The sequence below is a fragment of the Oncorhynchus clarkii genome, unplaced genomic scaffold, assembly GCF_045791955.1.
Source record: "Oncorhynchus clarkii lewisi isolate Uvic-CL-2024 unplaced genomic scaffold, UVic_Ocla_1.0 unplaced_contig_6764_pilon_pilon, whole genome shotgun sequence".
Lineage (NCBI taxonomy): Eukaryota > Metazoa > Chordata > Actinopteri > Salmoniformes > Salmonidae > Oncorhynchus > Oncorhynchus clarkii.
This window is the reverse complement of record NW_027258316.1, coordinates 45,001-70,579: the sequence shown is the minus strand read 5'-3', so window position 1 is coordinate 70,579 and position 25,579 is coordinate 45,001. Positions and strand designations below refer to the sequence as shown.

At 44.0% G+C, this 25,579-nt stretch overlaps 1 protein-coding gene across 1 annotated transcript; it reads right to left on the bottom strand.

Annotated features, from left to right (window-relative positions):
• Window positions 1-5,686: 5,686 nt before the first annotated feature.
• LOC139396634 (cationic amino acid transporter 2-like) lies at window positions 5,687-25,563 on the bottom strand. Its single transcript, XM_071143578.1, has 12 exons — window positions 25,396-25,563; window positions 23,151-23,352; window positions 13,365-13,520; window positions 12,845-13,010; window positions 12,177-12,313; window positions 11,628-11,850; window positions 9,833-9,969; window positions 8,880-8,982; window positions 8,649-8,782; window positions 6,844-7,010; window positions 6,256-6,364; window positions 5,687-5,817 (listed from the first exon to the last, which is right to left on the bottom strand). Exons 1-12 carry the CDS (start codon window positions 25,561-25,563, stop codon window positions 5,687-5,689), a joined length of 1,833 nt encoding a protein of 610 aa, XP_070999679.1.
• Between the last annotated feature and the right edge of the window lie 16 nt (window positions 25,564-25,579).

Below are 25,579 nucleotides of genomic sequence, written 5' to 3'. Positions count from 1 at the left end.
TGTGTAGTTCCAGTAGTTAGCTACACCTCTACAAACAGTAGTGTGTAGTTCCAGTAGTTAGCTACACCGCTACATGGTAAAACAGTAGTGTGTAGTTCCAGTAGTTAGCTACACCGCTACATGGTAAAACAGTAGTGTATAGTTCCAGTAGTTAGCTACACCTCTACAAACAGTAGTGTGTAGTTCCAGTAGTTAGCTACACCTCTACAAACAGTAGTGTGTAGTTCCAGTAGTTAGCTACACCGCTACATGGTAAAACAGTAGTGTATAGTTCCAGTAGTTAGCTACACCTCTACAAACAGTAGTGTGTAGTTCCAGTAGTTAGCTACACCTCTACAAACAGTAGTGTGTAGTTCCAGTAGTTAGCTACACCGCTACATGGTAAAACAGTAGTGTGTAGTTCCAGTAGTTAGCTACACCGCTACATGGTAAAACAGTAGTGTATAGTTCCAGTAGTTAGCTACACCGCTACATGGTAAAACAGTAGTGTATAGTTCCAGTAGTTAGCTACACCGCTACATGGTAAAACAGTAGTGTATAGTTCCAGTAGTTAGCTACACTGCTACATGGTAAAACAGTAGTGTATAGTTCCAGTAGTTAGCTACACCGCTACATGGTAAAACAGTAGTGTGTAGTTCCAGTAGTTAGCTACACCGCTACATGGTAAAACAGTAGTGTGTAGTTCCAGTAGTTAGCTACACCGCTACATGGTAAAACAGTAGTGTGTAGTTCCAGTAGTTAGCTACACCGCTACATGGTAAAACAGTAGTGTATAGTTCCAGTAGTTAGCTACACTGCTACATGGTAAAACAGTAGTGTATAGTTCCAGTAGTTAGCTACACCGCTACATGGTAAAACAGTAGTGTATAGTTCCAGTAGTTAGCTACACTGCTACATGGTAAAACAGTAGTGTATAGTTCCAGTAGTTAGCTACACCGCTACATGGTAAAACAGTAGTGTATAGTTCCAGTAGTTAGCTACACCGCTACATGGTAAAACAGTAGTGTGTAGTTCCAGTAGTTAGCTACACCGCTACATGGTAAAACAGTAGTGTATAGTTCCAGTAGTTAGCTACACCGCTACATGGTAAAACAGTAGTGTGTAGTTCCAGTAGTTAGCTACACCGCTACATGGTAAAACAGTAGTGTGTAGTTCCAGTAGTTAGCTACACCGCTACATGGTAAAACAGTAGTGTGTAGTTCCAGTAGTTAGCTACACCGCTACATGGTAAAACAGTAGTGTATAGTTCCAGTAGTTAGCTACACCGCTACATGGTAAAATAGTAATGAACTACTGAAAACACTACCTAGATTAGAATTTAGTTCAACTACCACCAAGCTACTGCTAAATATAGTTAAACGTCGACCAAGCTACTCCTAAATATAGATAACCTACCAGTTGAACTGCATGTGGTTTACTACTCCCCAGCATTAGTGTGGGGGCCTACTGTTTATGGAAGCATATAGCTGCCATCATTCAAATGAAATGGTATATGCTTCCATATCTATAAATATTGATTTGTCCATTATAATATAGGTTGTCGAATAGATAACAGCATAAAGAAACCTCTTACAGTTTAAACTCTAAATGATCAGTGGTGGGAAAAAAGTACCCAAATGTCAAACTTGAGTAAAAGTGAAAGTCACCCAGTAAAATACTACTTGAGTAAAAGTTTTTAAAAAGTATTTGTTTTTAAATATATTTTAAGTATCAACAGTAAATGTAATTGATCAAATATACTTAACTATCAAAAGTTAAACTGTAAGTATAAATCATTTCAAATTCCTTATATTAAGCAAATCACAATTTTCGTTTTTTTTTACATTTGATTTACTGATAGCCAGGGGCACACTCCAATATTCTGACACCATTTACAGACGAAGCATTTGAAAATACTTTGTGATGGAAACTATGATGGAATAGCTTGAGATCAGTGGATAAGGGTTCATCAAGGCACTTCTGTGGAAAGACGTGACCTGAACATGCCGGAATAACATACACACACCAACAAAACACACACAATAAATCACTCCTGCGGGACCTCTGGGAGCTACGTTTTGCTTTGATGTGAATTACAGTACCACATCAAAGCCACTCATATCTACAAATGTACTGCCCTTTCCACCTATGGTCTACGCAATCTTTATTTTACCACAACATGCACATATCAATGCTTTCTATTGCATAGAAGATGAAAGTACACCTCTTTGTTTTAAACCTGCATGGAATATATGGGGTAATTAAATAGTAGAGTACTGAAATGTGTCCTGTATGGGGTAATTAAATAGTAGAGTACTGGAATGTGTCCTGTATGGGGTAATTAACGAGTAGACTACTGGAATGTTTCCTGTAGGGGGTAATTAAAGAGTAGACTACTGGAATGTGTCCTGTATGGGGTAATTAAATAGTAGACTACTGGAATGTGTCCTGTATGGGGTAATTAAATAGTAGAGTACTGGAATGTTTCCTGTATGGGGTAATTAAATAGTAGAGTACTGGAATGTTTCCTGTATGGGGTAATTAACGAGTAGACTACTGGAATGTTTCCTGTATGGGGTAATTAAAGAGTAGACTACTGGAATGTGTCCTGTATGGGGTAATTAAAGAGTAGACTACTGGAATGTGTCCTGTATGGGGTAATTAAAGAGTAGACTACTGGAATGTGTCCTGTTTGGGGTAATTAAAGGGTAGAGTACTGGAATGTGTCCTGTATGGGGTAATTAAATAGTAGACTACTGGAATGTGTCCTGTATGGGGTAATTAAATAGTAGAGTACTGAAATGTACCCTGTATGGGGTAATTAAAGAGTAGACTACTGGAATGTGTCCTGTATGGGGTAATTAAATAGTAGAGTACTGGAATGTTTCCTGTATGGGGTAATTAACGAGTAGACTACTGGAATGTTTCCTGTATGGGGTAATTAAAGAGTAGACTACTGGAATGTGTCCTGTATGGGGTAATTAAAGAGTAGACTACTGGAATGTGTCCTGTATGGGGTAATTAAAGAGTAGACTACTGGAATGTGTCCTGTATGGGGTAATTAAAGAGTAGACCACTGGAATGTACTGCGTCCTACCTAATAAACTCTACTGTATCTCAGGTCTAGATGTCTGTGCTGTGTGAGTGCGCTAAACCTTGCTTTAGGAATGACTTGCTAAGCCATGATTATGGCATGGCCTAGGTAACAACATGTGAATGGTTCTCTTGTTCCCCATGAACACAGGGAGGTAAGTGTCACGCTATGAACATGTCCCAAATTGCACCAGAGCCATATAAGCGCCAGTCAAAAGTAGCGCACTATATAGGGAATAGGGTGCTATGTGGGATACAAGCTATGCTAGCTCTTTATCCCAGCTTAGCACCGCCTACATCACCGGCTCGGTCAATGGAAAACGTGTGTTGCAGTTTATGAATGACCTGAGTAAGAAGGCTTTGACGAAAAATGGGATATGATCAAGTTTATTTGGGATATCAGCATTGTATACATACAAATTTTAATATTTACATTATGAAACAATAAAATATAATTGTGTTAAAATCTTGAAATAAGCTATGCACTAGATATTTTTTGGGGGGGGGGGGGGGGGGGGGGGGTTGGGGATTCGTATTTACATTCTACACACGTTAACGTTTTAAAAACATGTATTAAACTGGACCCTATGAAACGGCACAATAAATCTACTTTGGATTTAAAACATGCTTCCTTCCTGTATCATTTCTTGGCCAGTCACAAGTTGACAAGTAGGATAAAGCCTTACACTAAGCTACCTGCCACGCCGTCATTGTAAATAAGAATTTGTTCTTAAACTGACTTGCCTCGTTAAATAAAGCTTTAAATAAATACAAATATTTTAAAAACGTTAGCACATCGTCAGTCACATCTTAGTTCACAGGAAACAAAACCTCAACTTAACTGGTTGAATGGACTCCAACATACTGTGTATATTTGTGACAAAAAAAATTAAAAAATGTATTAGCGAGGGTAACTTTCCTGAAGAAAAAAAAAATGTGTGTGCTTGCTTCAACTATCCAAAAATTATTTTGATGGTAGTACAGTAAGTAAAATTTTTTTTAAAAAGTTGAATAACTTTTTTTGAAAAAGGGTACCATGATTTTTTGGGATGCGACTAGCGTAAACAGTTGAAGAGTAGTACTATCCCAATCAAATCTACATTGTAAATATAAGACCATTTCAATGTTCTGTGGTTTTTGTCGTCATAGTTCATAGTTGAAAAAGTAAAAATCAAATAGTATCAATGTGATTTTCTCAAACAACCTGGTCGGCAAGCACACTAATAAACCTGGAGTATGTAGGACTACAGCAGTTGTTCTCTCTTTCGGCAAGCACACTAATAAACCTGGAGTATGTAGGACTACAGCAGTTGTTCTCTCTTTCGGCAAGCACACTAATAAACCTGGAGTATGTAGGACTACAGCAGTTGTTCTCTCTTTCGGCAAGCACACTAATAAACCTGGAGTATGTAGGACTACAGCAGTTGTTCTCTCTTTCGGCAAGCACACTAATAAACCTGGAGTATGTAGGACTACAGCAGTTGTTCTCTCTTTCGGCAAGCACACTAATAAACCTGGAGTATGTAGGACTACAGCAGTTGTTCTCTCTTTCGGCAAGCACACTAACTGCTCTTGCTGCTCTGAAAACACTTTCCCTTCATCATGTTGTAATGGAAAAGTGATGATGCATCAGGTAAACTGCTTGAACTTACATCTGATAAGTTGTTGGAGCTCGTTACATTAGTTGACATTATCTTGAGGTGTGGCCAGACAATCTTTCAATGGCCTCTGATTAATACAGAGAGAATAACTTATCTCCATGTTCCAACTCTCTTACAACATCAAGAGATGTAAAAGTAGATTAAATCACAATCTCTAAACTCATAACCCAGTCTCACGTGGACTAAACAGCTGACTAAATCAACTCATAACCCAGTCTCACGTGGACTAAACAGCTGACTACATCAACTCATAACCCAGTCTCACGTGGACTAAACAGCTGACTAAATCAACCCATAACCCAGTCTCATGTGGACTAAAGAGCTGACTAAATCAACCCACAAAACTTGTAATGCATTTCCTTTGGACATTTCATGTTCTATCTATCCCAATACTGCATGAAAAAAACATTGAGAAAACAAATATATTTTATCAATCACAGTGATATCTCCTCATAAAATACATTATTTTAAAGTTGGAAAAAATACTGTGGAAATACACAGACATAATGGTTATAAATTAAATGTTGTTTTGACCAACTACAATTGTTAAATTCTAGTGGTCCACAGACGTGGTTAGACAAAGTATAAACCAACCTTTATGTGTACAAATATACACACTGTAACATCAGAACACCTCTCTCTGTCCTGTCCTGTCATCCCCAGTCTTTTCTGTCCTGTCCTGTCCTGTGTTGTCCTGTGTTGTCATGTCCTGTCCTGTTTAGTCCTGTACTGTCCTGTGCTGTCCTGTCATGTCCTGTCCTGTTTTGTCCTGTTTTGTCCTGTCCTGTCATCCCCAGTCATGTCCTGTGTTGTCCTGTGTTGTCCTGTGTTGTCCTGTCCTGTGCTGTTTTGTCCTGTACTGTCCTGTGTTGTTTTGTCCTGTACTGTCCTGTGTTGTCCTGTCCTGTGTTGTCCTGTCCTGTGTTGTCCTGTCCTGTCCTTTCCACTCAGCCTCAGAACTTCTCTTCTTTGACGGCCTCCTTTTCCATCACACCGCTGATGGTCTCAATCTTTACCTGGCTGGTCTGGTTCCTCTGCTTCTGAACGCTGTTACGGATCCCATAACCAAAGTAGATGAGGAACCCTACAGAGAGAGAGAGAGAGGGAGATAGAGAGAGAGAGAGAGAGAGAGAGAGAGAGAGAGAGAGAGAGAGAGAGAGAGAGAGAGAGAGAGAGAGAGAGAGAGAGAGAGAGAGAGAGAGAGAGAGAGAGAGAGAGAGAGAGAGAGAGAGAGAGAGAGAGAGAGAGAGAGAGAGAGAGATAGAGAGAGAGAAAGAGAGAGAGAGAGAGAAAGAGAGAGAGAGAGAGACTGTAGAAGATCAGAGTTTACAATCTAAAACATAGAGAGCCCACCCCTCAACCCTCCAACCTATAACCTCCAACCGACTTTAGACAACCAACACGCCTAATGATATAGGGTCAGATACCCCAAGAAAAATGACCCATCTATCCCTAGCAACCTCTCAGTTTAGTGCGAGTGGCATGTATAATTGGGTAGAGAAGTGTTGGGTAGAATACTTACCTACGGCCATCCAGATGGCGTATCTCATCCAGGTGTCTCCTCCTAACTGGACCATCAGGTAGACGTTGACAAACACACTGACTACCGGCAGCACGGGCAGGAAGGGCACCTGGGAGCAGACGGCAGGGGGTAAGAGAACTCTACTGTAATGTCAACTTAAAGACACAAACAACGTACCACACAGGGTCCCGGGTTCAAAGAAACGTTCTGTAGTTCAAAGAAATTGAGGTTGAGTCATTATTACGATCTGTTAGGCTGCATCTGATAATGGTTGATAATTATTGTGAATCAGCGATGTTTCAATAGCCTGTGATAATGTCCTCTAATCAGCGGTGTTTCAATAGCCTGTGATAATGTCCTCTAATCAGCGATGTTTCAATAGCCTGTGATAATGTCCTCTAATCAGCGATGTTTCAATAGCCTGTGATAATGTCCTCTAATCAGCGATGTTTCAATAGCCTGTTATAATGTCCTCTAATCAGGGATGTTTCAATAGCCTGTGATAATGTCCTCTAATCAGCGATGTTTCAATAGCCTGTGATAACGTCCTGTATATGCAGGTGTCCATCTTCCCGCGATGCTCCTCACCATGAAAGCAGCCTTGGCTTGGTTCTGTGGATGCCTCCAGATGACGATGACAAGGACCAGGAGGATGAAGGCTACGATGGACACACACACCATGCTCCAGATCTCCTGCCGCTGTATAGCGTCTATTGCTTGGGTCAGCAGGACGCACAGACCGCATACACACACCACTGGAGAGAAGAGAGAGAGAGGAGGGGGTGAGGGAAGAACAACTGAACAGAGAGAGAGGAAGGGGTGAGGGAAGAACAACTGAACAGAGAGAGAGAGGAAGAGGGTGAGAGAAGAACAACTGAACAGAGAGAGAGAGGAAGAGGGTGAGAGAAGAACAACTGAACAGAGAGAGAGGGGAAGAGGGTGAGGGAAGAACAACTGAACAGAGAGAGAGAGGAAGAGGGTGAGAGAAGAACAACTGAACAGAGAGAGAGAGGAAGAGGGTGAGAGAAGAACAACTGAACAGAGAGAGAGAGGAAGAGGGTGAGAGAAGAACAACTGAACAGAGAGCGAGAGAGAGAGGAAGAGGGTGAGGGAAGAACAACTGAACAGAGAGAGAGGGGAAGGGGTGAGGGAATAACAACTGAACAGAGAGAGAGAGGAAGAGGGTGAGGGAAGAACAACTGAACAGAGAGAGAGGGGAAGGGGTGAGAGAAGAACAACTGAACAGAGAGAGAGACGAAGAGGGTGAGAGAAGAACAACTGAACAGAGAGAGGGGGGAAGGGGTGAGAGAAGAACAACTGAACAGAGAGAGAGGGGAAGAGGGTGAGGGAAGAACAACTGAACAGAGAGAGAGAGGAAGGGGGTGAGGGAAGAACAACTGAACAGAGAGAGAGACGAAGAGGGTGAGAGAAGAACAACTGAACAGAGAGAGAGAGAGGAAGGGGGTGAGAGAAGAACAACTGAACAGAGAGAGAGAGGAAGAGGGTGAGAGAAGAACAACTGAACAGAGAGAGAAAGGAAGAGGGTGAGAGAAGAACAACTGAACAGAGAGAGAGAGGAAGAGGGTGAGGGAAGAACAACTGAACAGAGTGAGAGAGGAAGGGGTGAGAGAAGAACATCTGAACAGAGAGAGAGAGAGGAAGGGGGTGAGAGAAGAACAACTGAACAGAGAGAGAGAGAGGAAGGGGGTGAGAGAAGAACAACTGAACAGAGAGGGAGAGAGGAAGGGGGTGAGAGAAGAACAACTGAACAGAGAGAGAGAGGAAGAGGGTGAGAGAAGAACATCTGAACAGAGAGAGAGAGAGGAAGGGGGTGAGAGAAGAACAACTGAACAGAGAGAGAGAGGAAGAGGGTGAGAGAAGAACAACTGAACAGAGAGAGAAAGGAAGAGGGTGAGAGAAGAACAACTGAACAGAGAGAGAGGAAGGGGGTGAGAGAAGAACAACTGAACAGAGAGAGAAAGGAAGAGGGTGAGAGAAGAACAACTGAACAGAGAGAGAGAGGAAGAGGGTGAGAGAAGAACAACTGAACAGAGAGAGAAAGGAAGAGGGTGAGAGAAGAACAACTGAACAGAGTGAGAGAGGAAGGGGTGAGAGAAGAACAACTGAACAGAGAGAGAGGGGAAGGGGTGAGATAAGAACAACTGAACAGAGAGAGAGGAAGGGGGTGAGAGAAGAACAACTGAACAGAGAGAGAGAGGTAGAGGGTGAGAGAAGAATGACTGAAAGAAAGGGAATACTTCATAATATCACTGCAGATACCCCAGTACCTTTAAAATGTAGACCATCTTTGAATAATATTATTTGTCATTGTTATAAGTGGAAACTTTAAATACAGGCGTAATGGAGATTTCTTGTCAAACTGTTTTTCGTACCAGACAGTACAGTCAAACCTGTGACTGTTTTCGAGGTGCCCGGTGTTGGGAATGATGGTGGTTTGAGACAACCAAACTTGGTGTTTGATTCAAGGATCTGGAGATCTGAGTCGTCTGATTGGGTCTCTTGGTACCTAGATGTTATAAAGTCAACTTAGTACAGTTTATTTTTGCAAAATCAATACAGAGGACTGCTATTCATCTAAGTTTAGATATTTGGGAAATATTTACCTAAGTATAAGAATGCATATAGCCACAAGTGTGTAGGCAAAGAGTGTCCCAATTGACATCATATCAACCAGAGCTTTCAGGTCAAACACCAGGGCCATTATCGCTGGAAAGGAAAACAAACAACCATTCAAGTATTTACCGTAGATAAATCATCACACAAAATATATCATAAGCCAAACACAACAATCTCTTTATATCTCTAAAAGATCGAAAGAGAAAGAGAGAGAGAGATCAAAAAATCAAGAGAGAGAGATAGAGAGGGATGGGGTGTTACCTGCTACGACCCCGGAGGAGAGGGTAGAGAGAGAGATAGAGAGGGATGGGGTGTTACCTGCTACGACCCCGGAGGAGAGGGTAGAGAGAGAGATAGAGAGGGATGGGGTGTTACCTGCTACGACCCGGAGGATAGGGTAGAGAGAGAGATAGAGAGGGATGGGGTGTTACCTGCTACGACCCCGGAGGAGAGGGTAGAGAGAGAGATAGAGAGGGATGGGGTGTTACCTGCTACGACCCCGGAGGATAGGGTAGAGAGAGAGATAGAGAGGGATGGGGTGTTACCTGCTACGACCCGGAGGATAGGGTAGAGAGAGAGATAGAGAGGGATGGGGTGTTACCTGCTACGACCCCGGAGGAGAGGGTAGAGAGAGAGATAGAGAGGGATGGGGTGTTACCTGCTACGACCCGGAGGATAGGGTAGAGAGAGAGATAGAGAGGGATGGGGTGTTACCTGCTACGACCCCGGAGGAGAGGGTAGAGAGAGAGATAGAGAGGGATGGGGTGTTACCTGCTACGACCCGGAGGATAGGGTAGAGAGAGAGATAGAGAGGGATGGGGTGTTACCTGCTACGACCCCGGAGGAGAGGGTAGAGAGAGAGATAGAGAGGGATGGGGTGTTACCTGCTATGACCCGGAGGAGAGGGTAGAAAGAGAGATAGAGAGGGATGGGGTGTTACCTGCTACGACCCCGGAGGAGATGGTAGCGATGACAGGACTTTGTCTGGCGCTGACCTTACTGAGGGGCTTGAAGAGGAGACCGTCTCTGGCCATAGCAAACAGCACGCGGGGCATAGGGAACATGGAACCCAACAGACTGTACAGGAGACAGACAGACACAGAGAGCCATCAGACATGTTACAGTCACAGGTCAAGGAACATGGAACCCACCAGACTGTACAGTCGTGGCCAAAAGTTTTGAGAATGACACAAATATAAATTTTCACAAAGTCTGCTGCCTCAGTTTGTATGATGGCAATTTGCATATACTCCAGAATGTTATGAAGAGTGATCAGATGAATTGCAATTAATTGCAAAGTCCCTCTTTGCCATGAACAAATTAACTGAATCCCCCAATAACATTTCCACTGCATTTCAGCCCTGCCACAAAAGGACCAGCTGACATCATGTCAGTGACTGTCTCGTTGACACAGGTGTGAGTGTTGATGAGAACAAGGCTGGAGATCACTCTGTCATGCTGATTGAGTTCGAATAACAGACTGGAAACTTCAAAAGGAGGGTGGTGCTTGGACTCATTGTTCTTCCTCTGTCAACCATGGTTACCTGCAAGGAAACACTTGCCGTCAACATTACTTTGCACAAAAGGGGCTTCACAGGCAAGGATATTGCTGCCAGTAAGATTACGCCTAAATCAACCATTTATCGGATCATGAAGAACTTCAAGGAGAGCGGTTCAATTGTTGTGAAGAAGGCTTCAGGGCGCTCAAGAAAGTCCAGCAAGCACCAGATCTGTCTCCTAAAGTTGATTCAGCTGCGAGATTGGGGCACCACCAGTACAGAGCTTGCTCAGGAATGGCAGCAGGCAGGTGTGAGTGCAGCTGCACGCACAGTGAGGCGAACACTTTTGGAGGATGGCCTGGTGTCAAGAAGGGCAGCAAAGAAGCACCTTCTCTCCAGGAAAAACATCAGGGACAGACTGATATTCTGCAAAAGGTACAGGGATTGGATTTTCTCTGATGAACCCCCTTTCAGATTGTTTGGGGCGATGACAAGGTGAGCGCTAGCATCAGTCCTGTTTCATTCCGACAGTAAAGCATCCTGAGACCATTCATGTGTGGGGTTACTTCTCAGCCAAGGGAGTGGGCTCACTCACAATTTTGCCTAAGAACACATCCTCTGAGAGCAACTTTTCCCATCCAGGAACAGTTTGGTGACGAACAATGCCTTTTCCAGCATGATGGAGCACCTTGCCACAAGGCAAAAGTGATAACTAAGTGGCTCGTGGAACAAAACATCGATATTTTGGGTACATGGTCAGGAAACTCCCCAGACCTTAATCCCATTGAGAACTTGTGGTCAATCCTCAAGAGGCGGGTGGACAAACAAAAACCCACAAATTCTGACAAACTCCAAGCATTGATTATGCAAGAATGGGCTGCCATCAGTCAGGATGTGGCCCTGAAGTTAATTGACATCATGCCAGGGCGGATTGCAGAGGTCTTGAAAAAGAAGGGTCAACACTGCAAATATTGACTCTTTGCATCAACTTCATGTAATTGTCAATAAAAGCCTTTGACACTTATGAAATGCTTGTAATTATACTTCAGTATTACATAGTAACATCATAGTAACAGACAGACAGACAGACAGACAGACAGACAGACAGACAGACAGACAGACAGACAGACAGACGGACAGACAGACAGACAGACAGAGACAAACCGGCCAACTGACTAACTGTAATGACGCCTGGTGACATCATCGACCAGGGGCTTCCCGCGTTCTCCTACCTACCTGGTGGAGAGGGCGCAGAGTGAACCGACAGCCACCACATACTTGGCGGGCCCCCAGCCGATGTACATGAAGGCCACGGGCAGCGGGCTGTTAACATTCAGCAGGTAGTAGGGCATCATCAGAGTGAGGGCCGCCGACACGGCGAAGTAGGCCAGGAAACAAATGAGGAGAGACGCCACGATGCCCAGCGGGATGGACTTCTGAGGGTTCTTTACCTCCTCACCTGGAGAGAGACAATGAATGAATGAATTAATTCATTCATTAATGAAGATTTGTCAATACAATCAAGCCATCAGTCGATTGCCAATCAGTTGATCAATCAATCAGCCAATACCGGTCAATTAAGCAAGCAAGGTTTAATCATGTAGAATATTGACTGTTACAGAATGCCTAAGCATTCTGAGTAGAGTAGACATTACCAAAGATACACTATGGACGAAGCTTGGAGAAGCTCCTGGCTTTATCAGTGTTTCTGTAGGATGTAAATGTTTCTGACGTACTGTATATAGGTTAATGTGTTAATGCGCATGTTTAAAGATCAAAGCTTACTTGTTGTGGCGATGCAGTCGAAGCCTACGAAGGCGTAGAAACAGGTAGCGGCTCCAGAGATTGTCCCGTCGAAACCGTACGGGAAGAACCCTCCAGCCCCATACACACTGGTCACGTTGACTGTAGAGGTTAGGTTCCTGGAGAGGTCACAATACAGGACATATATACTGGTCACGTTGACTGTAGAGGTTCCTGGAGAGGTCACAATATAGGACATATATACTGGTCACGTTGACTGTAGAGGTTCCTGGAGAGGTCACAATACAGGACATATATACTGGTCACGTTGACTGTTGACGTTAGGTTCCTGGAGAGGTCACAATACAGGACATATATACTGGTCACGTTGACTGTAGAGGTTCCTGGAGAGGTCACAATACAGGACATATATACTGGTCACGTTGACTGTTGACGTTAGGTTCCTGGAGAAGACACATATGGTTGCGGAATAGTACCTTTCCAATCTTCTCTGGTTTTCCAGAAATCTTGGTTGAAGGATTCATGCTAATATTTCCTGGTAATACCACGGCTATAACATCCTCACACACATGTGCCTGTATAGACATGTGTTCAACATCCACTGCAGTTGCTAGCAAGTTTGTTATGATGAAGGATATCTCATGTATTGTACTCAAACGTTTGTATTGTAATCAAACAAGGTTGCATACTGTAATTCTGCTGTAGCGTTGATGAGCTCCTCCTGACTGATCTGCCAGTTACGGATGTCTCCCTTGACGAAGCCCGCCACAATGACAAACAGAAGTACCAGGATGTTGACGGCCGTGAAGATCTTGTTGACTATTGCCGATTCCTGGACACCGAAGGCCAGCAGACCTTCACAGGTTGGAAACACATGGAACATGTGATCATCATCATCACCATCACCATCATCATCATCATCATCACCACCATCATCATCATCATCATCATCACCATCATCAGCAGCAGCATCATCATCACCATCATCATCATCACCATCATCATCAACATCACCACCATCATCATCACCACCATCATAACCATCATCACCACCATCATCACCATCATCATCACCATCATCACCATCATCATCATCATCATCATCATCATCATCACCATCATCATCATCACCAGTACCCGACAGTTTTAATGTCTCTATGTGGTTAAACAAACCAATGATCAGTCAATCAATCATCAGATTCAGTTTACCTGCCAGGAGCATAATGAGTCCAGCAGCAAAGAAGTCTGGGTATTCTGCGAGGCCCGGGAGGTTCATGTTTACGTTTTCTTTGAAGAAGTTCCCCATGGCGTTGCCGATGAGGTCATCAAAGGTTCCGCTCCAAGCCCTCGCCACGCTGGACGTCCCTGACAGGATGATGATGAGAGGAGATTAGCCAATATGACAATGATCAACCAATCAACCCTTTAGACTGGTGGGAATTTAGCCTTTTATGGATAGGGCTACGTGTAAATGTTTCTTACAGAACAAATATAAAAAGCACATGCGTAACCATGGTAGCAATCGAAAGGGAACCGTTTAGAGATAAATGGGACACGTATTAGATCAAAAGGTGAGAGGACACAACAGTTCACCTGACACTAGACTGAATCCAAACATTTCCCTGTTGATTTGATGTGCATTTCACATGTACTGTACTTTATGAAAATACTCTGGATTCATTCAGACTATTCCTGGTAAATGTGGGGTGTAGGTGCAACATAAGACAAAACAAGGGTTTGAGTGAGAGGACTAACCGGAGTCTTCAAGTGGACACACACACCTCTCCAAAGTGTACACAGTTTGCTATTTTAATGCACTTTTTATGACTCAAAGAAGAGTCTTCAACTATGAGGTGTTTTAAAGAGCTCCCCTAGTGGTGGCTTTGATTAACTACAGCAAGCAGTCCATTATAAATCATAATCTGGGTAAGGTGGGCATGATTTTGAAGCTTGTTTATGTTCAACATGACTAGATAAGTTATAACATAAGATCTAACACAAGGGCCAATTCAGTGAAACAGATGGTGATTTTTTTTGCTGAGCATTGACAGGAGTCATGATGGCCCTTCGTGTGTGTGTTACGCTGTGAATTATCTTCACGATAGACAAAACAGAGGCTCACTCTGTTCAGAACAACCCAGGGTATTTGACACCATCTCATCTTGTAACTCTTGTACATTAAACATCAAATCAAATCAAAAATCAAATCTAATTTTATTGGTCACATACACATGGTTAGCAGATGTCATTGTGAGTGTAGCGAAATGCTTGTGCTTCTAGTTCCGACAGTGCAGCAATATCTAAGAATCATAAAACACGGGACGAGATGTTAAAAACTGTCCATTGTGCCAATAGATGGAATGCACTCGCATGAGATTTGCCGTGATGTTGACAGAGTGGCATGGGAGGTTTATTTCTTAGACTGGGTTAAGATGTCAATTTTGGGACACATCCTCAGTAGTGTGCCTTCGAATCAGTGGGTGTTTCGGCCTTTAATCACTAAACACTCTCATCAAAGGTGGCCAGCTAAAGGGTGATCAAGCCTTAGCTTGTGTCCCATGCCCAATTAAGATGTCCCACGGGACTATGCAAGGCAGGGGCGTCCTCTTCCCTGAGCTAGTCCTACAGCTGACCGCATACCTCATATGCCCTCCTCAAGTTGGAGGGATCTGAATTGGGTTCTCAGGTGGGGGTGGGGGGTCATGAAGTTATAGCCCAGCAAGGGTCCTTCCGTTTGATCCAGACCCACTGGCTGCCTCTTTCAGCTGCTTGAGAAACTGCTCTGATGGTCTGCCGCAGAGCCTGTCCATGGATTCCAAGTTCTTTCAGCAACCTGATGGTGGAAGAAGCCACGAATCCTCTGCATCCCACTTCAACTGGCCAGACTTTTGCATTCCAGCCACGCTGAGTTGCGTCTGCTGCCAACTCTGTGTAACGCAGTTTCTTACGCTCGTAGGCCTCTTCAACAGAGTTTTCCCACGGGACTGTGAGCTCTATGATGTACACAGCCTTTCGTGAAGGGGACCAGAGTACCATGTCTGGCCTAAGGTTGGTAGAAGCAATCTCAGGTGGAAAAATTAGTTGCTGGCCAATATCGACAAGCATCTTCCAGTCCCGGGCCATGGCTAGGTGTCCAGTTTCTGGCTTTGTAGGAGGATACTTGGGCCTTTTCTGTCTCTCCCGGATGAATGTTGTTGTTTTGACGGGATTGCTTGTTTTTGGAGGTAATGAATTGGTTGCACTCCTCTTGGTCTCAAGTGCTGCAGCCAGGCTCTTGAGGACCTGATTGTGCCTCCAGGTGTAGCGGCCTTGTGAGAGGCTGGTCTTGCAACCTGTCATTATATGCCTGAGAGTCGCTGGAGCTGGGCAGAGGGGGCAGGTCGAGTCCTCGCCATACCATTGATGTAGATTGTTTGGTGATGGAAGCACATCATAAACAGCTCTTATGATGAAGCTGATGTTGCTTGCCTCCATTTGCCAAAGCTCACTCCAGTTGATATTTCTCCTCTCCAGGCCTTCCCACCGCGTCCATTGCCCTTGTTTAGCAAGAGAGACAGCCTTTGCACTTCTTGCAGTCTCCTCCTGTCTGCGCACCTCCTCGACCACCAGCTTCCTGCGTTCAGATGTTGTTGCCTTATGGAACGTTGGTTTGCTTGCTGCCAGGCCAAAGCCTCCTCTTCCATGCTGGATATTCCCCACAATGTCTTGGTGTCTCAGGGCTGATGTTGCTTGCTGCACAGCCTTGGATGATGTCCATTTCCGTCCAGTTTGTAGGGGAGGTGCAGCCTTGCTAATGGTCTGGTCTTTGGAGTCCTTCAATGTCATCTGAAGTCTTACTTTAGAGCACTTGTACTCCTCCGTTAGACTTGTAAGAGGTAGTTCAAGGACCCCTTTGCCATAGAGGCCGATACTCAAGCATCGTGGGACACCCAGCCATTTCTTCACGTATGAGGTAATGGTTCGCTCCATCTTCTCCACTGTTGTTATTGGGACCTCATAGACGGTGAGTGGCCACATTACCCGGGGGAGAAGTCCAAACTGTAGGCACCAAAGCTTGAGCCTCCCAGGCAGTAGGGTCTTGTTGATGTTCTCAAGACCGTCGGCGATGTCCTGCCTTACCTGCTGCACTTGATCTTTATCCCGGAGGCTTTCGTTGTACCATCTACCCAGGCTCTTGATGGGTTGCTCAGACACCGTTGGTATCGGGTCATCTCCAATGCAGAACCTCACATCTTTAAGCTGTCCCTTGACTATGGAAATGCTTCGAGATTTGCTTGGCTTGATTTTCATCCGGGCCCACTTGATGTTATCCTGCAGTTTTGCAAGTAGCCGCCTGGTGCATGCTGCAGTGGTGGTCAGTGTAGTCATGTCATCCATGTATGCTCGGATAGGTGGGAGACGGAGCCCCTCCTTAGTTCTCTCACCGCCGACCACCCATCTCGATGCCCTGATGATGACTTCCATGGCCATAGTGAAGGCCAGAGGTGAAATTGTACAGCCTGCCATTATGCCTACTTCCAAGCGCTGCCATGTTGTTGTGAAGTCAGGTGTTGTGAAACACAATTGCAGGTCTTGGAAATAGGCCTTTACGAGTGTAGTGATGGGTTCTGGTACGTGGAAAAGTTGAAGGATTCCCAGAGGAGTTCATGGGGAACTGAGCCAAAGGCATTGGCCAGGTCGAGGAAGATGACATAGAGGTCTCTCTTGTCCTTCTTAGCTGTTTGGATCTGGTGCCAAATCATACTAGTATGTTCCAGGCAACCAGAGAAACCAGGAATGCCTGCTTTCTGTACAGATGTATCAATGTACTTGTTCCTTTCCAGATAAGTGGACAGCCTCTGTGCTATTATACTGAAAAAGATCTTCCCTTCGACGTTGAGAAGGGAGATTGGTCGGAATTGACTGATGTCTGTCGCATCCTTCTCTTTCGGGATTAGCAAACCACCAGCCCTTCGCCATGCCTTTGGTATTATTTCCTTCTGCCACACTATCCTCATGAGCCTCCAAAGAAAGCGTAGAACATCCGGGGCGTTCTTGTAGAGCTTGTATGGTACTCCATTAGGCCCAGGAGCCGAGGCCGCTCTTGCTCTTCGGACAACGTTCTCTACTTCCCTCCATTTTGGAGGGTCAGTGTCCAGATTGAATTCTGGTGGTTGAATAGGTGGGATGTCATGTGGGATGATTATCTGCTCATGCCTTTTCATGTCCTGGTGGACCTTTTCCAGATGTTCTTCCAGTTCAGGCTTTGGAGTTTTTAGGATTCCGCACTTTTCCTTTGCGAAGAGATCTTTGGCAAACTTAAAGGGGTTTTTATAGAACTGTGTTCTTGAGTGTTCCTTCTTCCTACGAAGTTTCCTTAAGTTTTCCGCTCTTCGCAAGATTGCCAGCCGACATTTAATGTCTGCTTGGAGTAGCATGAGACATTCTCTCTCTGCATCAGAGGCCTTCTTCCACTGCTTCCTCAGCTGCCTTCTCTCTCTGACAAGTATCTCGATCTCCTGCTGCCTCCTAGATTTGGCTGGCGCGGGTGGTGTCTTGCCACTTCTCCTTTCGTTTACTCCAAAGCGCTCTTCTCCGTAGTGGTAGATAATGTCTCCCATCCTTTCAAGCTTTTTCTCTGCTGTTCCTACCTGTTGTTCCAAGATTTTTGTCAGGTCGTTGTTGATTGTTTCCCACTCTCTCTTTTCAACAGCTTTGGGCCACTTCACACTCGGTCTGTGCCCTTTGATCTTTTCCTGTTTTAGAGGTCTCTGTGGTTGGGTGAGTTCATCCACCGGCATTTCTGTGCTTGCGTTATCCTCCTCAGTTACAGGGGTGCTGATGCTCTGCAAACTTTGGTTTGCGTCCCGTCGCTGTGCTTCATTCGACTGATTTGACTGGCTGCTTCGTAAGAAGTACTGGTCAATGCGAGGTCCCTGTCTCTGCTCTCCCAAGCACCTTTTCCTCCCTTGATGGATCCTTAACCCCCTTGCCGATGTTACTCTCTCCCAACCACAGCTGCACGCCTGAAGTGTGTGTCCTGCTGCTGTTATGGTTGTCTCATGTGCTGTGTTCCTACTCGTAGTCGTTTCCGTTCCTGGGTCCGTAACCATGTGATCAGTCGTTGAGCCATCTTGCGCCCCAGCTCTCGCAGGCTCTAGGGGTATGTTCCTTTGTTGACTTTCAGTAGCACTTAGCGGGTGTCTCCAACATACTGAAACAGCGTCGGAGACTGCCAACATGGGTAGCTAGCCCATAACAGCCCCAGTGGGGTCTATTCCCTCCGGTCAGCTGTCTCTCCAAGCTGTCACACAGACTTTCCTATGTTGTCAGCTGTCCTTTCACAGCAGTCACTGGACTGGTCCAGATGATCAAAATCATAAAACACTAACAAGTAATCTAACAATTCCACAACAAATACCTAATACACACACATCTAAGTAAAGGAAGGGAATAAGAATATATACAGTGCCTTGCGAAAGTATTCGGCCCCCTTGAACTTTGCGACCTTTTGCCACATTTCAGGCTTCAAACATAAAGATATAAAACTGTATTTTTTTGTGAAGAATCAACAACAAGTGGGACACAATCATGAAGTGGAACGACATTTATTGGATATTTCAAACTTTTTTAACAAATCAAAAACTGACAAATTGGGCGTGCAAAATTATTCAGCCCCCTTAAGTTAATACTTTGTAGCGCCACCTTTTGCTGCGATTACAGCTGTAAGTCGCTTGGGGTATGTCTCTATCAGTTTTGCACATCGAGAGACTGAATTTTTTTCCCATTCCTCCTTGCAAAACAGCTCGAGCTCAGTGAGGTTGGATGGAGAGCATTTGTGAACAGCAGTTTTCAGTTCTTTCCGCAGATTCTCGATTGGATTCAGGTCTGGACTTTGACTTGGCCATTCTAACACCTGGATATGTTTATTTTTGAACCATTCCATTGTAGATTTTGCTTTATGTTTTGGATCATTGTCTTGTTGGAAGACAAATCTCCGTCCCAGTCTCAGGTCTTTTGCAGACTCCATCAGGTTTTCTTCCAGAATGGTCCTGTATTTGGCTCCATCCATCTTCCCATCAATTTTAACCATCTTCCCTGTCCCTGCTGAAGAAAAGCAGGCCCAAACCATGATGCTGCCACCACCATGTTTGACAGTGGGGATGGTGTGTTCAGCTGTGTTGCTTTTACGCCAAACATAACGTTTTGCATTGTTGCCAAAAAGTTCAATTTTGGTTTCATCTGACCAGAGCACCTTCTTCCACATGTTTGGTGTGTCTCCCAGGTGGCTTGTGGCAAACTTTAAACGACACTTTTTATGGATATCTTTAAGAAATGGCTTTCTTCTTGCCACTCTTCCATAAAGGCCAGATTTGTGCAATATACGACTGACTGATTGTTGTCCTATGGACAGAGTCTCCCACCTCAGCTGTAGATCTCTGCAGTTCATCCAGAGTGATCATGGGCCTCTTGGCTGCATCTCTGATCAGTCTTCTCCTTGTATGAGCTGAAAGTTTAGAGGGACAGCCAGGTCTTGGTAGATTTTGCAGTGGTCTGATACTCCTTCCATTTCAATATTATCGCTTGCACAGTGCTCCTTGGGATGTTTAAAGCTTGGGAAATCTTTTCTTATCCAAATCCGGCTTTAAACTTCTTCACAACAGTATCTCGGACCTGCCTGGTGTGTTCCTTGTTCTTCATGATGCTCTCTGCGCTTTTAACGGACCTCTGAGACTATCACAGTGCAGGTGCATTTATACGGAGACTTGATTACACACAGGTGGATTGTATTTATCATCATTAGTCATTTAGGTCAACATTGGATCATTCAGAGATCCTCACTGAACTTCTGGAGAGAGTTTGCTGCACTGAAAGTAAAGGGGCTGAATAATTTTGCACGCCCAATTTTTCAGTTTTTGATTTGTTAAAAAAGTTTGAAATATCCAATAAATGTCGTTCCACTTCATGATTGTGTCCCACTTGTTGTTGATTCTTCACAAAAAAATACAGTTTTATATCTTTATGTTTGAAGCCTGAAATGTGGCGAAAGGTCGCAAAGTTCAAGGGGGCCGAATACTTTCGCAAGGCACTGTATGAATGTGATTAACTAAGTTAGGCAAGAAATGTGATTGGTTAAGCTTAGGAAAAAATATATATATTTTTACCTTTATTTAACTAGGCAAGTCAGCTAAGAACAACATCTTATTTTCAATGACAGCCTAGGAACAGTGGGTTAACTTCAATTATGTGAGTAGGGCTAGACTATTAACTATCACATTTATTTTTATGGGTGAGTATTGCCCAGGAAGCGTTAACTTAACTGCAGTGGAATTGCTTTTGAGAGCACGGTAGCACCTCCTGGTTGAAACTGCTGTTCAAACTGTGTTCTCTCTCTCTCTCTCTTCTCTCTCTCTCTTTCTCTCTCTCTCTCTCTCTCTCTCTCTCTCTCTCTCTCTCTCTCTCTCTCTCTCTCTCTCTCTCTCTCTCTCTCTCTCTCACTCTCTCTCTCTCTCTCTCTCTCTCTCTCTCTCTCTCTCTCTCGCTCTCAATTCAATTTCAATGTAAGGTCTTTATTGTTATGGGAAACGTATGTTTACATTGTCAAAGCAAGTGAAATAGATAATAAAGAAAAGTGATATTCAACAATAAAAAAAAGATTAAAGACATTTCAAATGTCATATTATGTCGATATACAGTGTTGTAATGATGTGCAAATAGTTAAAGTACAAAAGGGAAAATAAATAAGCATAAATATGGGTTGTATTTACAATGGTGTTTGTTCTTCACTGGTTGCCCTTTTCTTGTGGCAACAGGTCACACATCTTGCTGCTGTGATGGCACACTGTGATATTTCACCCAGTAGATATGGGAGTTTATCAAAATTGGATTTGTTTTTGAATTCTTTGTGGGTCTGTGTAATCTGAGGGAAATATGGTCATACATTGGGCAGGAGGTTAGGAAGTGCAGCTCAGTTTCCACCTCATTTTCTGGGCAGTGTGCAAATAGCCAGTCTTCTCTTGAGAGCCATGTCTGCCTACGGCGGCCTTTCTCAATAGCAAGGCTATGCTCACTGAGTCTGTACATAGTGAAATCTGTTGGGTCAGTCACAGTGGTCAGGTATTCACTGTGTACTCTCTGTTTAGGGTCAGTCACAGTGGTCAGGTATTCCCTGTGTACTTTCTGTTTACAGTGGTCAGGTATTCTGCCACTGTGTACTCTCTGTTTAGGGCCAACTATCATTATAGTTAGCTCAGTTTTTTTTGTTTATTCTTTCCAATGTGTCAAGTAATAATCTTTTTGTTTTCTCATGATTTGGTTGGGTCTAATTGCGTTGCTGCCTGGGACTCTGTGGGGTCTGTTTGTATTTGTGAACAGAGCCCCTGGACCAGCTTGCTTAGGGGACTCTTCTCCAGGTTAATCTCTCTGTAGGTGATGGCTTTGTTATATAAGGTTTGGGAATTGCTTCCTTTTAGGTGGTTGTAGAATTTAACGGCTCTTTTCTGGATTTTGATAATTAGCGGGTATCGGCCAAATTCTGCTCTGCATGCGTTATTTGGGGTTGTACACTTGAGGATATTTTTGCAGAATTCTCTCTCTCTGCCTCTCTCTCTCTCGCTCTCTACATCTCTCTCTCTCTCTCTGCCTCTCTGTGTAATCTGAGGGAAATATGTGTCTCTAATATGGTCATACATTTGGCAGGCGGTTAGGAAGTGCAGCTCCGTTTCCACCTCATTTTCTGGGCAGTGTGCACATAGCCAGTCTTCTCTTGAGAGAAGTATATATATGTGCTGTCTATAGCTCTGGACTGGAGCCAATAAATGGACGATGGTTAATCACTGTTTTACTGCAGAGGGTTAAAGACAGAGATGAAAGGTTAAAGGAAGACATTGGATTCTTGTTCTTCTTGATTCTTGATTTATGGTTGATCATTTATGGTTCTCAGTGTTCCCAGGCACTGAGCCAAAGTGTTTATCGTCACACCAGGGAGCCGATGTTATACTAACAACATCATAAACATGCCTCAATAAAGATATACACTCACAGCCTAAATTCTTCGGTATTCTACAAGGTGTCGGAAATGTTCCACAGGGATGTTGGTCCATGCTGACGTGATGGCATCACGCAGCTGCTGCTGATTGGACGATGGAATATTCATGCTGCGAACAGCCCGTTCCGTCTCATCCTAAGGATGTTCTATTTGGGATGAGGTCTGGGAACTGACCAGGTCTGGGGACTGACCAGGTCTGTGGACTGACCAGGTCTGGGGACTGACCAGGTCTGGGGACTGACCAGGTCTGGGGACTGACCAGGCCACTCAAGTAAACTAAACTCACTGTCATATTCCAGGCGATGTTTTTCCACTCCTCAGTTGTCCAGTGTTGGTGATGGCGTTGCCCACTGGAGCCGGTTCTTCTGGTTTTCAGCTGATAGGTGTGGAACCCGGTGTGGTCGTCTGCTGCAGTAGCCCACCGTGACAAGAATCAACGAGTTGTGCGTTCTGAGATGTTGTTCTGCTCACCACTGTTGTACTGGGCCGTTATCTGTCTGTTCGTGTTCCGCCTGTTAGCTTGCATGGTCCTTGCCATTCTCCTTCAATCTTTCATCAACGATTTGTTTCCGCCCCCACAGGACGGCCGCTGACTGGATGTTTGTTGTTTGTCGTACCGTTCTCGGTAAACCCTAGACACTGTCGTGCGTGAAAACCCCAGGAGAGCGGACATTTTTTTGAGATACTGGATACTGTGACACAGACGATCATACCACGCTCAAAGGCGCGTAGGTCATTCCTGTTGTCGATTCTAAAGTTCATTGGAACAGTAACTGAATGCCTTGATGCCTGTCTGCCTGCTTTATATAACAAGCCAGGGCCACATGACTCACTTGCTGTAGGAGCGATCCATTTTTGTGAACGGGGTGGTGTACCTAATAAACTGGCCCGGTGAGTGTAGATCAGATAGGAACTAGAAGGAAGAATCAGCCTGAACTAGAAGGAAGTAATATATTGTTGTATCTTACCAATGACGTAGGACAGCAACAGATTCCACCCGGTAATAAACGCCAGTAGCTCTCCCACCGTCACATAGCTGTACAGATACGCAGACCCCGTTTTGGGGACGCGGGCCCCGAACTCAGCGTAGCACAAGCCGGCAAAGACAGAGGCCACGGCAGCGATGAAGAAGGATATGATGATGCTGGGACCTGACGACGTCCTAGCAACCTGATAAACATGACAATCAATCAATAACATTGATTTTATAAAGCTCTTTTTCTAGATAGGTTTCTAGATACCCGGCCAAAACCCCAAACAGCTATCAATGCCGAAGCAGAAGCCCATTGGCCAGGGGAAAACTCCCTGAGAAGGAAGCAACCTAAGAAGAAACCTAGAGAGAAACAAACATTTCGGAGTCATCTGAAAATCATGATAGCAAATCATACATTACATTTGTATAGTGACTTTCATTAGATGAGATAGATAGATAGAAATACATCATCTTAAGGAAATTCAAAGTGGATCAGGAGAATTTTAAAGGAGAATTTTAACTTTTTATAAGCAATCTAAAAATAAAAAATATGTAAATGGCATGTTTTCGAAAGGTCCAGACACTTTTTTTTATTCTTACAATTTCACTTTTTTTTTAAAATTTTTTTTACCTGCAATTAACTTCCTCATCCCGATTGTGCATTATATTCCATTGTGTGCAACTCAAGCTGTTTTCCCTATCCAGCTGTTCCATTCTCCGTGTAGACTGCTGCTAGAATGGACGGAGACATATCACTCGAATCGCAACGTAACGTTGCGGATAAAGTTCGGAATGACACACTTTCATGTGTACAACATCTAAAGACCTGTATCACTCTACCGAGACCGTTTCCGTTTCTAAAATGGCATATTTGGTTGTTTTTGTTCATGTTTTTTTCAGAGCACCCAAACAGCACATCAACAATGAGCAAGTGAATCGCTGGTTGCGGTAAGTTTCTCAAAAACAAGTGAAGTTGCACCCTTTGTGTAACATTCCATTTACATCAAAATAGAGACTTGGCTGTAAAAAAAACGAAATTCTCCTTTAAGTGTTGAAGGGTTACGGTGTTAAGTTAATGTGCAAAAGGTGTTCAGGCGTCTAAACTAAAATGTTCTTAACGATTGTTTATTTTATGAGAAGAAGAAAAAAGCACCACATTTTGCCAATGTCTTCATCATTTACCATCAGAGCATCCCCCCTCCTTGCTTTAGGTCAACGTATCGTTCCTGTCAAGAGTCATTCCTGTCAGTCCTGTGCTGTTGAACCTGCATCAAGGTTAATCCCAAACCGAACCTTCCTGGATATGTTTATTCATTAAAAGTGGAACTCCAGTCTCCTTTTCACCTCATTTAACACCTGATTTACTGAACAAAAGTCACATCTCGATAGGTGGTCCAGGTATCCTCATGACATGGCACAAGAGGGGGGGGGGGGCTTAGCAAGAAGAGAGGCCGATGACATCAGAGGGAACCAATGTTTCTACCCTTAAGATTACTTACTGTATTTGTACGTGTTGTTTTTCAACAGGAAATGTTAAAAAAATAGTTGGAATGTGTTTTAACATATATTATTCAACCATTATTTTCTCAGATGGGTGTCACCCCCCCCCCCCCCCCCCCCCCAGGGTCAAACCTGAGATGGATCGATATCTAAATATTCTTAATTATACATGAATCTACACATCTGCCAAATGAGGTGCTTTTATCACAGACTGAACCATTACTATGTTTTGCCACCCCACTATAGTGTTAAAGTGTTACGTTGAAGTGTTACGGTGAAGTGTTACGTTGAATTGTTACGTTGAATTGTTACTGAACAACGTTGAAGTGTTACGTTGAAGTGTTACGTTGAAGTGTTACGTTGAAGTGATACGTTGAAATGTTACGTTGAAGTGTTACGTTGAAGTGTTACGGTGAAGTGTTACGGTGAAGTGTTACGTTGAAGTGTTACGTTGAAGTGTTACGTTAAATTGTTACGTTAAATTGTTACGTTGAAGTGTTACGTTAAATTGTTACGTTGAAGTGTTACGTTGAAGTGTTACGTTGAAGTGTTACGTTGAAGTGTTACGTTGAAGTGTTAAAAATGTTAAAAGGTAAAAAGGTGAAGAAAAGATAGAGGATAAGTGCAACTATCAGATATGTATCCATACATCTCCCCAGCTCCCAAGGTAGTCCCTACCCGTAGGGCAACCAACTCAACAGTGTTAAGTTAAAAGAACTAAGAAGAAGTTGTATCCTTACCTCCCCAGAGAGAACGTATACCCCTGCCCCCAGGGTACTCCCCACCCCTAGGGCCACCAGGTCCAGGGTGGTCAGACAGCGGTTGAAAGTGGACTCCTCTCCCTCGGGCTCCAGAGGTTTTCTCCTGGACAGGCTCCGTACAAAGGAGCTCAATAAGTGGCAGGTCATCCTTCTACTAGGGTCA